General features: G+C 42.9%; 1 protein-coding gene and 1 pseudogene across 2 annotated transcripts; both read left to right on the forward strand.

Annotated features, from left to right (window-relative positions):
* The first annotated feature begins 331 nt into the window (after positions 1-331).
* LOC113576869 (ADP-ribosylhydrolase ARH1-like) lies at positions 332-5,846 on the forward strand (annotated as a pseudogene). The gene is made up of 8 exons (XR_014117362.1): positions 332-469; positions 1,697-1,802; positions 2,679-2,776; positions 2,863-2,943; positions 3,043-3,146; positions 3,218-3,483; positions 3,657-3,871; positions 3,992-5,846. The product of XR_014117362.1 is annotated as an ADP-ribosylhydrolase ARH1-like (transcript).
* Positions 5,847-5,996: 150 nt separating this feature from the next.
* Positions 5,997-11,644, forward strand: adprh (ADP-ribosylarginine hydrolase). The gene is made up of 9 exons (XM_027009223.3): positions 5,997-6,106; positions 7,005-7,123; positions 7,543-7,657; positions 9,171-9,279; positions 9,366-9,464; positions 9,547-9,652; positions 9,726-9,992; positions 10,133-10,347; positions 10,795-11,644. Exons 1-9 carry the CDS (start codon positions 6,092-6,094, stop codon positions 10,941-10,943), a joined length of 1,194 nt encoding a protein of 397 aa, XP_026865024.3. The 5' UTR covers positions 5,997-6,091; the 3' UTR covers positions 10,944-11,644.
* The last annotated feature ends 1,989 nt before the right edge of the window (positions 11,645-13,633 follow it).

A 13,633-nucleotide genomic window follows, 5' to 3' on the forward strand; every position in this document is an offset into this window, starting at 1 on the left:
GTCGTACCAGTGAAAGTAACAGGCGTATTCTTGAGTAAAAAGTGATGTAAAAAAGGACAGTAAAACATTTGCACGATTTCTTTCCACAAATCCCCTGACAAGTTTATGGTCACTTTCCCTTTCAGTTTTCCTTATTGCCTTCAATGCTTGTGTCTTTCCCCAGTAACATTTAACACATTCCCCAATTATTCACAAATAACTACCGTACACCTAAATGTATATTTATAGTAGTTTTGCTGTACACAAATAATAGATGTCAAAATGAAAAAACAGCCTTTTTTGACACCACTAGAGGTCGCTGAGGTCTCAATGCTTCAAAGAATGCCTGAATCTTTTCCGGTAGAAGCAGGAAGACGCTCCTACAGTTTTACGAGAATTCATTTACCTGTAGTTAGTCAGTGGTTCACCAAATAGTAAAGTTTTCATTGACGTGAACGGTTCGAGAAACCCGGAGTTTCAGCATGGGAGGGTAAGCAAACTAGCGCAGTCTGGATTGGTTTCTGTTCTTATTTACGTGTTCTCAGTGTCAAACGCGTTGTATTTATGAGTCTTCAGTCTTCAGCACCATCCTGACCACAGGACGGTTATTCCTTGAATTTTATTTGGAAAGAGTAGGTCCACAGAGGACGTCCAAAACTAACCAATGAGCACTTAGTATGCATGTCAAAAAAGGGTTACAAATATTTGTCAGGGAATTTGATAATTTTCGGGTCAGGTAATGGACTATAAGGGAATTTTGTTTGTAACATCTGTACATTTTAGTTGCCTGTTATATTTTCACGCGTTTCTCGTATTGTGTGAACAGTTGTTATGGTTACTTGATTTTTCCATGTATGCTTAACAAAGGTGGGCTGTTTTTTTGTTTTTTTTTTCATTCAGTGTAGATCATGGAAATTCAGTGTTTTAGTCAGTGAATAGTCAGGGAATTTGACATTTGACTTGGAGTGGGAACCCAAGTTTCTAATCAATAACCCTTTATAATGCATGTTATGAAAAGTGTGTATGAATTCAAATGAATCACTCAGCAGATCACGAATGGTTTACAAAGGCTAACATACAGAGTTTAAACTTAAGGCAGCAATAAGGAGGCAATGGATTGGAGGTCAGACTGGAGCAGTGCAGTGCTACAGCGCAGGTCAACAAAATGTCTCAGTCACTGAGAGATAGCTAGAGACATGATTCCTTCTTCACTAAGAGACAGGTAGGGACACAATTCCTCCTTTCTTCTAGCACTGAGCAACAGTGAGTGAGTGGGTGGGGTCACAAGAAGAACAGGCAGTAATACTGGCAAGAAACTGGCAAAATAAATCCAAACTATCCATAGTAGCCCTGAAAATAATCTGAGAGAGGACTAAATATGAAATGGTGACACCAATCATGCTGTAGAAGAGGCTTTAAGGCATTTAAAATAACTATAAGTAATGTTGCAATGAACATGCTAAAACGTGAGCTTCCCTGAAGTGCAGTGTATTTTTAGATTTACTGTAACACAGTGGAAATCAATCCCATTTGGAGCAGTACATCTGCCTGTTAATGATACTGATGTTTGAGTGTATTCACCTCTCAGGAGTCAGGTGAGGTCAGATTCTCTATAATGGATCATGCTCTGTATCATGCACTAACCAAAATGTGTCTGCATTACTGGAGTGAAAGGATATGATTCTGGCAGTGACTCTCACCTGATTTCTTGGTTCAGTCCTGTTTCTCTCAAGCACTACCAGGCTGGTATGTTGCTCAGTGGCACTGGAGACGCTCTTGCCTTCCAATGGGAATTTGTTCTTTCTGGCACAGCTATCCACAAGGTAAGGTCTGAGAACAAGGTTATTAGTAATAAATAGGAGGGGATTAGACTAATGTAATGTTGTAATTCTAATGATTTTGCTTCTTTGCTTGCAAATTACAAATTCTAGAAATGGTTATTCCATGATAATTGGTCATTATACCATGGTAAAGATCATAGCAAGGTAATGATAATTGCAATGGATTGATGTGAGGTGTTTAGCACCTCAGCATGCTGATGGAGCCACAAGACCAAGAGGAAATGCTCCATTCAGATCACATTAATCTGAACAAAAAAGACAACATATGAAGGCACACAAAGACATTGCATTTCAAAGAATGATGTTAAAGGTGGTATGATAAAACTATTGTAAAGTGTGTTGGCACACTTTTGCCTAGAATAAACTGGTAGTGTCTTGACAACTTGACCAAGAGCATCAGTGGCCTCTAATCCATCTTCTGGATTAAGCTTCTGGCACCACTGCGACATGCAGATGGCCACACAGATGTAACCTCCTTACATGATGACAGCTTGCTTCTGATTAGCATATTCTGGCAATTCTCAAAAACAACTTTTGTTAGAATAAAAATCAGTTCTTTTGACTCAAAACTTAAACTGTTACAAAGCGCTTTAGAGCCAGTACATGAATGATGTAGCGTTGTCACAAGTGTGGACACAAAGAGGAACCAGAATCAATCTGTTGATTTAGCAAGTGTGCCAAGTTCTCGGGAGGAGGGGGGGGCACTGGTCATGATGCACCAGTGACCACTCTGGATGCCCTTCTGGTGGAAGCTCAGACTGGGAAAATCAAACTCAGTTTTTCCAGTTTAATGAGAAGATATAAAAATAAAGATGTCGTTTGTTGCCTCCTGTTAAGTCTCTTGTTTTCGTTTGGTAGGCAGTACAGAAACTGGGAGGTTCGAAGAGCATCACTGTTAAACTGCCTGATTGGCTACACAGTCCTTCATCTGGCCACTGCTGAAGCTTTAGCTACAGGTCTCTCCACTGAACCAGCTAGAGATGATCCATCAGCTCAACATGTGGCAGAAGCATATGAATAACTCCTCTCTGCTGCCTTACAGGAAAGGAAGGGGAGGAGCTTCTGCAGGAAGTCTCTTACCATTATATGGAGGGGAGGAAACCAGGATTATCTACAATTTCTGGTATAAATATCACACTGATTATTTCCATGGAGTTTCATAATCTAGTTGCAGATGAGCTTTTTATTGCTTGTATACTGAATTTTATCTGTGTGCTGGTAGGTGTGGCTCAGTTAACACCAGGCAGGAAAAGGATACAGGGTACCTTTTGATGTGAAGAGTGGAGGTTGTGGAGCTGCCATGAGAGCTATGTGCATAGGTTTGAGGTGAGGGCATGAATTTACATTATAGCATAGAATAAAAACACTTAACATAAAAATGACTTATCTGGCCCAAGGTAAACAGGGTATCCTTGGCCAGAGCAGCTGTCCTCATTGGCCGCTGTTGCTGTTGAGACACGGAGAATGACTCACCTTCATCCAACCGGATTCCTCGGTGCCGTGGTTTCTGCGCTGTTCGCAGCCTACGCCGTCCAGTCACAACCTGGGGGCTGGGCTTAGTGAAGGAAGCCTGTCCAATAGCGAAGGAGTTTGTGAAGTCTGCGGGATATGCTGTCAGTGTGACCGAGAGAGACTCGGGATACTTCGCTGAAAAATGGGAATGGTGAGATATCTGTATGAGATCTAATGGAAGGACCTGAATTATTAAGAATATACAAGTCACACTTTCAAATTGTGGTATAATTATATTATTAGTTGTGTATAGTTTCTTGTATAGTTGCTCTTCGAATAATAACATTTAAAAAATGAAAAAAGTTACATTTTCTTTTTTTTCAGGTTTCTCAAGTTGAGAGGTTTGTCATCAGGGGAGGGGCCTGTGATCTGGGCTGACCAATATGGAACTGCTGAACGTGATGCTGCCTATAAGAGCTTCAGTTGGTCTGGATGGGCAGGGCGCAGTGGTCACGATGCCCCAATGATAGCTCTTGATGCCCTTCGGGGGGCGGGCTCAAACTGGGAGGAGCTAATGAATAGAGCAGGATTTCATGGAGGTTAGGAGGCATTTGCATTTCTTACCCATGTCAGCCCCAAGTCTGTGTTCTTCTGAGTGTAGGTGTAAGGTGGGTTGTTCCTGATGGCGCTAGTGTCTGTGTTTTTCTCTCCCTCCGTAGGAGACAGCGACATCACCGCTGTGATCGCTTGCTGCTGCCGGGGCCTGCTGTACGGACCAGAAGGGGTTCCGGAGTGTAACTATAGCAACCTGGAGTACAGGGACCGGCTGGAGAACAGTGCGGAGAAACTGTACGAGCTGTCATGCTGAAATGGAGGCTGAAAATGTCATGGGTCCCCAGGTAGAGAGGAGGCTTGGAGTTGGGCACTGCTCTGTTGTTGTGATGCGAAGACACTGATCCAGATGTGCCCTGGAACATCGGTTCCTGTCTTGGCTTTTGAGAATGTTCACTGATGAAAATAACGATTCACAGTTATGGGTGGAGGGTAATATTGCAGGGAGCAGCATTACAATCACTTCTGCATGTCTGAACTGGGGAAATTGTTTTTGTGTTGCTTTTTGAACAAATCTGATTTTGACATTTACAATATTTCCAGCTGAAGGGATGCTTCCCCCAGAGAGGAAATATTGTCAGTGCACTATGACAGTTTTCATAATGTGATGAGCTATATTATTCCATATATAATACAATTTATATGATAATGAAAAGCTGAAGACATAAAATTACGGTTTTCAAATATGTTAAGTCTACAGGGTTATGAAAATTTTAACTTCTATTAAATACAGGGCAGACTAGACTAAATCTCATCTAGCTATTTCACACATGATTAATTGGCAAGATTTTTATTTTTTGCATGTCCTGAAAAATCTTTTATAATCTGTTATTGAGAATGTTACTGAATTAGAGAATTAGTTTCTTGCCTTTTTTTCTGATAATTTTTCTTTGTTTAGTCATGACAGTTTGTTTTCTTAACTTGTGCTGAAGTAACACTAATCCCTATTCTTATGCTGAATACATATATAATATATCTATCTATCTCCCCGTGTCTCTATGGGTTTCTTCTCACAATCTAAAAACATTGAGGTTATGTAAAACTTGGCCACCCTAAAATTGTCCTGGTGTGAGTGTGCATGAATGTCTGCATACACCGTGGTGGATGTGCTCTGTCCTGTGTGTCCCTCTCTCCGCGTGGCCTGTGCATTCCCCCAGGAGGCTGAGGTTTCTGATTGAGGGTACACAGTGCAGTTGGCTGCTGCTTCTCCTTGCTGTGTTCACTAGATGTAAAAGTTGTGTATTGTGTTGCTTGTAAAGTGTCCTTGGGTGCTGAGAAAGGTGTGTAACATTATATCATAATTGGGGTAGAAGAAAAGTGTCTACCATCCCTGTGTGTCCATTTTAGTTATCCACCCCATTTCCCCGTGCAGTGTTTCCATTCCTGCTTGTTGTTGGTGTGTGTTAGGCTTGATGAATGTTAGTCTGAAGCAGAACTGTCTTCCACCTCTTCTTCCGCACTGACACAGTCAGAAGTGTAATGTAGCCAGTCAGCTTGAAGCAATCGAGCAACGCGTCAACAAGCCCAAAGGCAGCCGGTGAAGACGAGGCAGCACAGAGGAAGGGGGTACCAAGGGCTGTGCCTGCCCCATGCCTGACTGGTCCAGCCAGCAGAAGGCAATGTGGTCAGCTTGGAAATGCGGAGAAGAGGCTAGCACGGCAGAGCTCAGAATCGGAGCCTGGCAGGTGCCCAGCGAGGGAGAGCCGACACTACCATGCTACATGCGGAGTTATGCTCCGCACAGGATCATTGCTGGACGACAATGGCTGTCACCACGACACAATTGTGTTTGGCACTAGAGTTGTGCAGCTTACCACGCTGGCCAGCCTCCAAGCAGCCACTGCTGAGGCAGCGATAGCAGAACTCGTCTTAAGCACCGAGATGCCACAGCGAACGTGTTATGCGGTGCAGGAGCTCCATGAGGATATGCTGAAGACCCCCAAGATGACGTGTAGAATGTCACCTGAACTCACTGGTGTTGCCACTACGACCAGGTGCGCTCCCTCACACCGCGAATAACTTACTCGATGGCTGGGACACGACAACGGTCCGACTCGATTCCGCCACCAGGGGCATGTCGAGTGAGGCACAGAAAGCGGTTTCCATGTGACTTCTGGGTGACATCTATACAGGGCGCAGGCATAATCAGCTTGGATTTTCCGACCGTGGTCAAGGCAGTGTTTAACCTCAAAAAAAAAAATAAAAAAATGCTGAGCTTTAAGGTAAGTTTGAGTGAATCTGTCAGCAGCAATGAGAGTCGGAGCAGAGGGGGACAGTCGTCCATGGGTGAAGCCGTCGGTTCTGGTGGAGCATTACCACGCAGTTGGTGGATTTCCTGGCGCCAGAGGCAACACCAGCAGCATCACTGTTGACGGCATCGGTGCCATCGCAGATGACCGTGCGGAAGACTGCAGAGGCGAGCGATAGGAACGCTACTGCTGTTCTCGCCGCCCCATATGGGCCCTGCGAGAGAGCAGCAGCTGTTCACCTGACCCAGCCAGGCCGGCAGGTGGACCTGGACGGCGGCTGTGGAGAGGCTGCACAGTCAGTAGCACACGCCCAAGCGCTTCATGTACCGTGTAGTGGCTGTGTGAGACCGGGCATGGCTGACCCTCGCCAAAGTGGGTGGTTCATTGTCTTAAATAAAACATAACGGTGCTCCACATGGACTATAGGTCCTGTTGTCTTATAAGATAATGAATGTCCCTTCCCCCGTGGTTTACGACACTAGTTATTTAAACGTTTTTGCTCAACACAAGGTTTTCCTGTTTCAATTTTCGTCCTATAAAAAACTCCTAGGAAATTATAACTTTCAGACCCCATAGATTTAATTTACTTTTTCCTTCTTTTTTTTGCCAGTTAGGCCTAGCAAAAACCGTAGTCATTTGCGTTCACTTAAATTACTGTACGCTTGCTAGATGTAATTGACCTGCGACGTCGCTTTTGCCGTCCTGCCAGTGCGTGGCTTCGCAGCATTTATTTACGGGGATCCTGAAATGGAACCGTTGAATATCTGAAGTGCGAAAGAGCCTTTAAAATCGTAACTAGCAAAATAAAGCCTGTTCTGGCTGCGGTTCTACAAGATTTGACTTCTGAGTACATGTGAAACTTATTTTAAAGCAACATCGAAAAGAAATCGGGAAAACTGGTGCCACAAAGTTTGGATCCGCGGCAGTTGCTTGCGTCCTTGTACCGACTGGAAAGTCATTAAACTCGGCGAGTAATCTCAGCATGGACCGGTGAGTAATCAGAAGCGTCAGACTCCCCGCTACATGTTGACATTGACTCAAGGGCCCCCGAATATGGGAGGTTATTTCCACATATTCGTTACTGTGGGAATAGCAAAAACAAACTAAAACCATTTTGTTTTTCGTATAGTATATATAGTATAATAAGGCCTCAGTTCAAGCCCAGATTGTTCAGCGAGAGAACAACAAACTATTGAAACTGTAGTTGTTAAATAAAGCCGTTGCATGAAGAGCTATCAGGGATTTAATCTAGTCTACCCTTGTATTTAAGTGGAGTTATAACTCTTCATAACAGCCCTTAGGCCTGCGCTATTTTAATACCGTAATTGTATATGCTCTTGTGCCCTGGCGTAGGCCTGGGCGTTAAGGTGCAGCAACCCCTGATCATTAACGCCCGTTTCTTGGTCCAGCCCTGCTACAGTACATCACTATCGGGCCGGTCTGCTACTGAGCGGTGCCGGAGACGCTCTTGGCTACAGGAACCAGCTGTGGGAATACAACGAGTCCGGCCCGGCCATCCACCAGGTTGGTCGGCGGTAGTAAATATTACTGTTGACACTTTCTCGCTCGCAATCTCAGGCTTAATGATGTTACGAAGTATTGTATGCTAGACTTGTTACAGCACTCAAAGACCTATCAGAGTCAGCACTGGACCGAATCCTGCAAGAAAATATTGCAGTTATGAGCAAGATTTTTCAATTCGAGGGCAGCGGTATGAATCCGTGGATGAATCCGATTCCAATTGCATCCCAATGTTTGGCGTTTGGAGTCAGATGATGTTTATTTGGAATGACCCAGAATTTTAAAAAGGCGTCTTCCTTCTGGATTGCTTTGCAACCGGGAATGCATGGAGAAAACTTCTTGGGAGTCTGGATTCAGGAGACGTTTCGTTTATTTTTGTTTTGCAAAATTAATTCTTAGGCTTTTAACATAAACAAAATAATCTCAATAGGCCCTCGGGCTTTAGAAGTAGTTGACACTTTTATCCTCAACCTTGTTGTGAAGTAAGTTAAATAAGTAAATATAAATGTGGGTAAGGACATTAAAGAATTGACTGTCTAAGCTTTGCTGCATTCTCAAATAATGCTCGAATTTGAAGAGAGTGCACGTTTCTGGATGATTCCTGCAGTGCTAAAAGCATCTCCGATGACATCTGTGTCCATTTTTTATAAAGGCTCCTAGAGAGTGGATGTGGCTTATAACTATTAGTGTGTGGAGCAGATGGTTATAGAGAGGTATAGTGTCTGGATGGTGGTGACTCATTTCTGACACACTGCACAGGTGATTCTCATACTCATCACGTCGTAGGATGAGTCATGCCAAGGAGACTTATCGGTAACTGGCATTCCTGTGAGACTAAGTAGTAACTCCACAGTTGGCCATTCATTATACACACCTACACCTATTGGACAACAGAATACAGACCCTAACATAAACAGTGTTACTAGGGGCAACTGACCACCAGTAATACAAAAATAAATAAAGGCCAAAGTGCCCAATAGGTGAATGAATGCAGTGTCCAATACTGAACAACAGCAGCTATTCACAAGATGGCAAGTGGCATCCTGTTCAGCTGTTTACCGCATCCTAGATGTACTCTAATAAAAAGTATAAAACTGTTTACCACAGCCTAGGTGTACTCTAATAAAAAGGTATATAATTTTGATATAACATGTAGTATATTGAAATGATTTTAAGTAAATAAATTTAGTTGTATGATACCTGTTAGGATTTTCATCATCTGTAGCTCTATGTAGTGTGGAGCAGAATATTGATTTTAATGACTGATATCATGTCATTGACATGTTGATCCTCAGTGGGTGGAACCAAATTTAGCAGACACTGTTACATAGAGTGACTTACAGTTTTACTTACAATCTCAATCATGTTATAGAGTTAGGAGAGTGTAGTCTTGCCCAGGGACTTTATTGGTATAGCATAGAGCACATACCTGGATGTAGTTTGAACCCCAGTCCCCCACAAGGGTGGCAGTGTTATTACCCACTACTCTATACCAATGTGTATGTTTCTTGTACAGGAGCTACAGGAACTGGGAGGTCTAAACAGCATCACTGTTAAACTGCCTGATTGGCCGGTTAGTGATGACACAGTCCTTCATCTGGCCACTGCTGAAGCTTTAGCTACAGGTCTCTCCACCGAACCAGCTAGAGATGATCCATCAGCTCAACATGTGGCAGAAGCATATAAATAACTCCTCACTGCTGCCTTACAGGAAAGGAAGGGGAGGAGCTTCTGCAGGAAGTGGCTTACCGTTATGTGGAGGGGATGAAGGACATGGAGGGGAGGAAACCAGGACCCTCCAGCATTCTAGGTAAAACTGCTGGTGTGTGCTCTATACATCTTATAATACTAGAGGAAATTAGCTATTATATTTTCTGTCTCGATCTCTATAGGTGTGTCTCAGTTAAAGCCAGGTACTAAAGGGGGATACAGAATATTTTATAATCCTGAAGGCACAGGATGTGGGGCTGCCATGAGGTCCATGTGCATTGGTTTGAGGTGAGAGCAAGTTTGCCCTGTAATGGCGGCTTGTTATTAGTTTCTTGGGTCAAATAACATTTTTTGCGGCCAGGTATCCTCAGCCGGAGCAGCTGTCCTTATTGGTCGCCGTTGCCGTGGAGACGGGGAGAATGACTCACCCTCATCCAACCGGATTCCTTGGTGCTGTGGCTTCAGCGCTGTTTGCAGCCTACGCCATCCAGCGACGTCCAGTCACAAGCTGGGGGCTGGGCTTAGTGAAAGAAGCCTGTCCAATAGTGAAGGAGTTTGTGAAGTCTGCAGGATATGCTGTCAGTGAGACGGAGAGAGACTGGGGATACTTCACTGAAAAATGGGAATGGTGAGATATCGGTGACATCTAATGGAAGGACCTGAATTAATAGAACAAACATTACTAGGAGCAAATATTTCTTTTCAATGAATGTGTCAAAAGGTCCTCCCCCCCCCCCCCCCTTCTTCTTCCCTATTTGCTTCTTGCAGGTATTTACAGCTCAGAGGTTTGTCATCAGGGGAGGGGCCTGTGGTCTGGCCTGAACAGTATGGGCCTGCTGAACGTGATGAGATTTATAAAAGCTTCAGCCTCTCTGGATGGGCAGGGCGCAGTGGTCACGATGCACCAATGATAGCTCTGGATTCCCTTCTGGGGGCGGGCTCAAACTGGGAGGAGCTAATGAATCGAGCAGGATTCCATGGAGGTCAGTGACCACTTTAACATTTCTTTCTGTAAAAGTCTCCACACAACATGGTAAGCATTTAGTTTTAGGTGAACAAAGGTCTGTAACTGCTACAAATAAGTAGTGTGCGTGCTCTATATCTGGTCTGTGTGATCATAAGCCAGTTAATTTAAAAAAATGCATGTAAACAATTCCATCCACACTGAAGTGCCTGATGTACCAGCTCAGTACCCACCCTCATGCCACCATCAGGGCAGTGTCAATGCTGTGTTGAAAATGGACCACCACCGAAATAATCACTGGATCATATCGGGCTCCCGGTGGGCCTGTGGCCTGTAACAGAATGGGTGAATACTGTAGAGGGTTGGTGATGCATTTTGTTACCTAACAAAAGTGGCCAGTGAGTGTAGGTGTAAGGTGGGTTGTTCCTGATGGCGCTAGTGTCTGTGTTTTTCTCTCCCTCCATAGGAGACAGCGACAGCACCGCTGTGATCGCTTGCTGCTGTTGGGGCCTGCTGTACGGAACAGAAGGGGTTCCGGAGTGTAACTATAGCAACCTGGAGTACAGGGACCGGCTGGAGAACAGTGCGGAGAAACTGTACGAGCTGTCGCACTGAAACTGAAAGCGGAAAATTTAAGCAGCCCTTAACATCATGGCCACGCTTAACTCATTGTGAGAATGGTGATGCATCTCGTACTGAGGAAAACCAGCAAGAAGACTCCCTATGACTTGGTAGAGAAAACTGTATGTGCAGAAAAATACACCACAGGCATTTAATTGGCAAGTTTCTCTAAACAACAGGTGCTCTTTATCATTTCATCTTTTGACCTCAAAAGAACCAAAAGCAGAAAAGTGTGAAGTAATAAAATCTGATTTGTGGAAGACAAACACTAGTCACTGCCCAGCTCTAATCTTCACATGCTAATGAAGCTCTCAATTAAGAGTTGAGCAAATCTGGTGAAAAAATTCTGTAACTCATTTGTTTTGATTTAAATTTTGTAATTTACACTTTAAACTGATTTTTAAAGACTTTAAAATGTGAATGACACAGCTAATGTAAATGGTTCCTGTAAATAAACTAAATTATGTTGTCAGAACATTCACTACCACTCAGACTGTTCAGACAGCTCATATGAAATAGTCATACTGAAATAGTGTCATACTAAAATCTACAGTGCACACTGTGTTGTAGGTTTGGTTTTTAAATGGGTATGACTGCCATTTTTTCCCAATCACCTATAATGATGAAGTGAAAACATGGGTTAATACACTTTTGAAAAGAAAAATAAAATTAAAATTAAAATTTATTACAAAGTATTCAGACCCTTTTCTATGGCATTCCAAATTGTGGTCAGTTACATCCTGCTTGCATTATTTATCCTTGAGACAAGTATAAATCGGTTGAAGTCCGCCTGTTTCAGACATAGAAAGGTACATGTGGTCTATAGTTGCCCACATTAGGACAAAAACCAAGCCAGGAAGTCCAAGGATGGGTGCAGATTTCTGCGTTCAAACTGGCTAAGCATAGCCCATGGCAGAGATATAAAACATCTAAGACTTCAAAAGAGCCTAGGACACTGGTGGCCTCAATAATTTTGGGATGGAAGTCTGGGAAAACCTTGAACCTACCTAGAGTTAGCTGACTTGCCAAATTGGCTATCAGGACTTTGGAGGTGAGAAAGAGCACAACCATCACTCTTAAGCAGCTCCAAAAGTCCTGTGCAGAAATGTGAGAACTTATTAGATGGACAACCATCTCTGCAGCACTCCATAAATCAGCCTTTTATGGCAGAGGGGCCAAATGTAAGCCACTATTCAGTAATGAAGCTATAGATGGCCTGCTTGGTGTTTGCTAAACAGCAAGTAAAGGACTGGAAACATGGAAAGATGCAGCCAAAACTACACTGCAGTGGCTTAGGCTCAAGACTTGGCCAAAGCCCGGATTTAAACCTTACTGGACATCTATGGAAAGACCTGAGGACAGCAGTTTACAGAGAAATTAAATGGAGTTCTAGACATTCAGCCACTTTGGCATGCTTTTTAATTGCTGAGTGTAATCCTTAGAATGTTGGCACTCTGTTGTCCTCTGTCATGAGCTTCTCATTTTCCAGTTCTAAATTTCACCAAAGTAACACTGGTCAACACTACTGATAATGACTATGTCCACGATTCTCTATAGTGAATGTATACAAATTTAGAATGCATCAGATTCTCCAGGTTTTACACTCACCAGCCTATGAGACCATAATTAGAAAATGCAGCTTTTACATTATATTGAAATGGTGAAACACTTACAATTTAGAACATTTTAATTGTTCTATCATAACAGTTAAAAGAGGGCTACAATTGTGCCTTTTCAATAAAGAATAGTAGCATGTGCATCATTTGATTTGATTCTTTAAACCGAAAATAACATAAGTGAGTACACCAATGTGCAATAACAAATGTTAAATGATTTAAAACTGTATAACCTCTTAATAATTAAGTTGCCAAATGCAATATTATTCTCTTATACATAATGGAAGGGAAAAAAAACAAAAAACTTTAGAAAGACTTTTTTGAAAATACATGCCCCAAAGTAGAAACTCAAGCTAACAAAAAAGTTAATATACTTGTGATCACTGGCACACAACTTAGAAAACTTGTGACCAATGAGGCAAAATTGAACACACCTGTGTTTTCCAATTAGCCTAACTGCATAAACATGGTAATTAAACGACCTTTGAACAGAACATTGTCAGTTTTGCACCCATGGGCTGTGTTTATCTGCATGGCTGCACCATAGCGCTACAAGCAAAATAATTGCCAGAGGTGTTGAAAAAACTGATCGTGAAACAGGAAGATCTGTCACCAATTGAAAATCAGTTGAAACACAGTTTCAGGAAGTACAAAACAAACCATAGTTCCACTAACCGAAACTGTAGAAGCTGTTCTAGTAAAATGATGCCATGGACAGTGCATTAACTTGCAGTTTGGCTCTGGAAAACAGAGGAAGTGCTTGGCACAGGGACTATCAGTGAAGATCACTGTGACTGTGTCTGTGATGGCTCAGACAGCGTGAAGAACGTTACACAAAGTCAGTCTCTATGAACAACCTTTAAGAAAAAAACATTGCTTGCTCTTTGGCACAAAACTGCAAGATTAAACTTTGCATGAAACATGAACATGGTAAGAAGCCTGTTGAATACCGGAAGCATGTTCTTTGATCAGATCAGACCAGGATAAATGAGTTCAGCTTAGATGGAGTCCAGCGTGTTTAGTGTAAACATGGCCAGGACTACCACAGTGAACGTACAGTCCCGACAG

The sequence above is a fragment of the Electrophorus electricus genome, chromosome 15 (assembly GCF_041902795.1).
Source record: "Electrophorus electricus isolate QZ-2024a chromosome 15, ASM4190279v1, whole genome shotgun sequence".
NCBI classification, from domain to species: Eukaryota; Metazoa; Chordata; class Actinopteri; order Gymnotiformes; family Gymnotidae; genus Electrophorus; species Electrophorus electricus.

Excerpts from the sequence above, each read along its gene's own strand:
- adprh (XM_027009223.3), top strand. Across the intron at positions 7,124-7,542 it reads AGTAATCTCAGCATGGACCG|CCCTGCTACAGTACATCACT; the intron begins GTGAGTAATCAG and ends TTCTTGGTCCAG. Across the intron at positions 10,348-10,794 it reads TCGAGCAGGATTCCATGGAG|GAGACAGCGACAGCACCGCT; the intron begins GTCAGTGACCAC and ends CTCCCTCCATAG.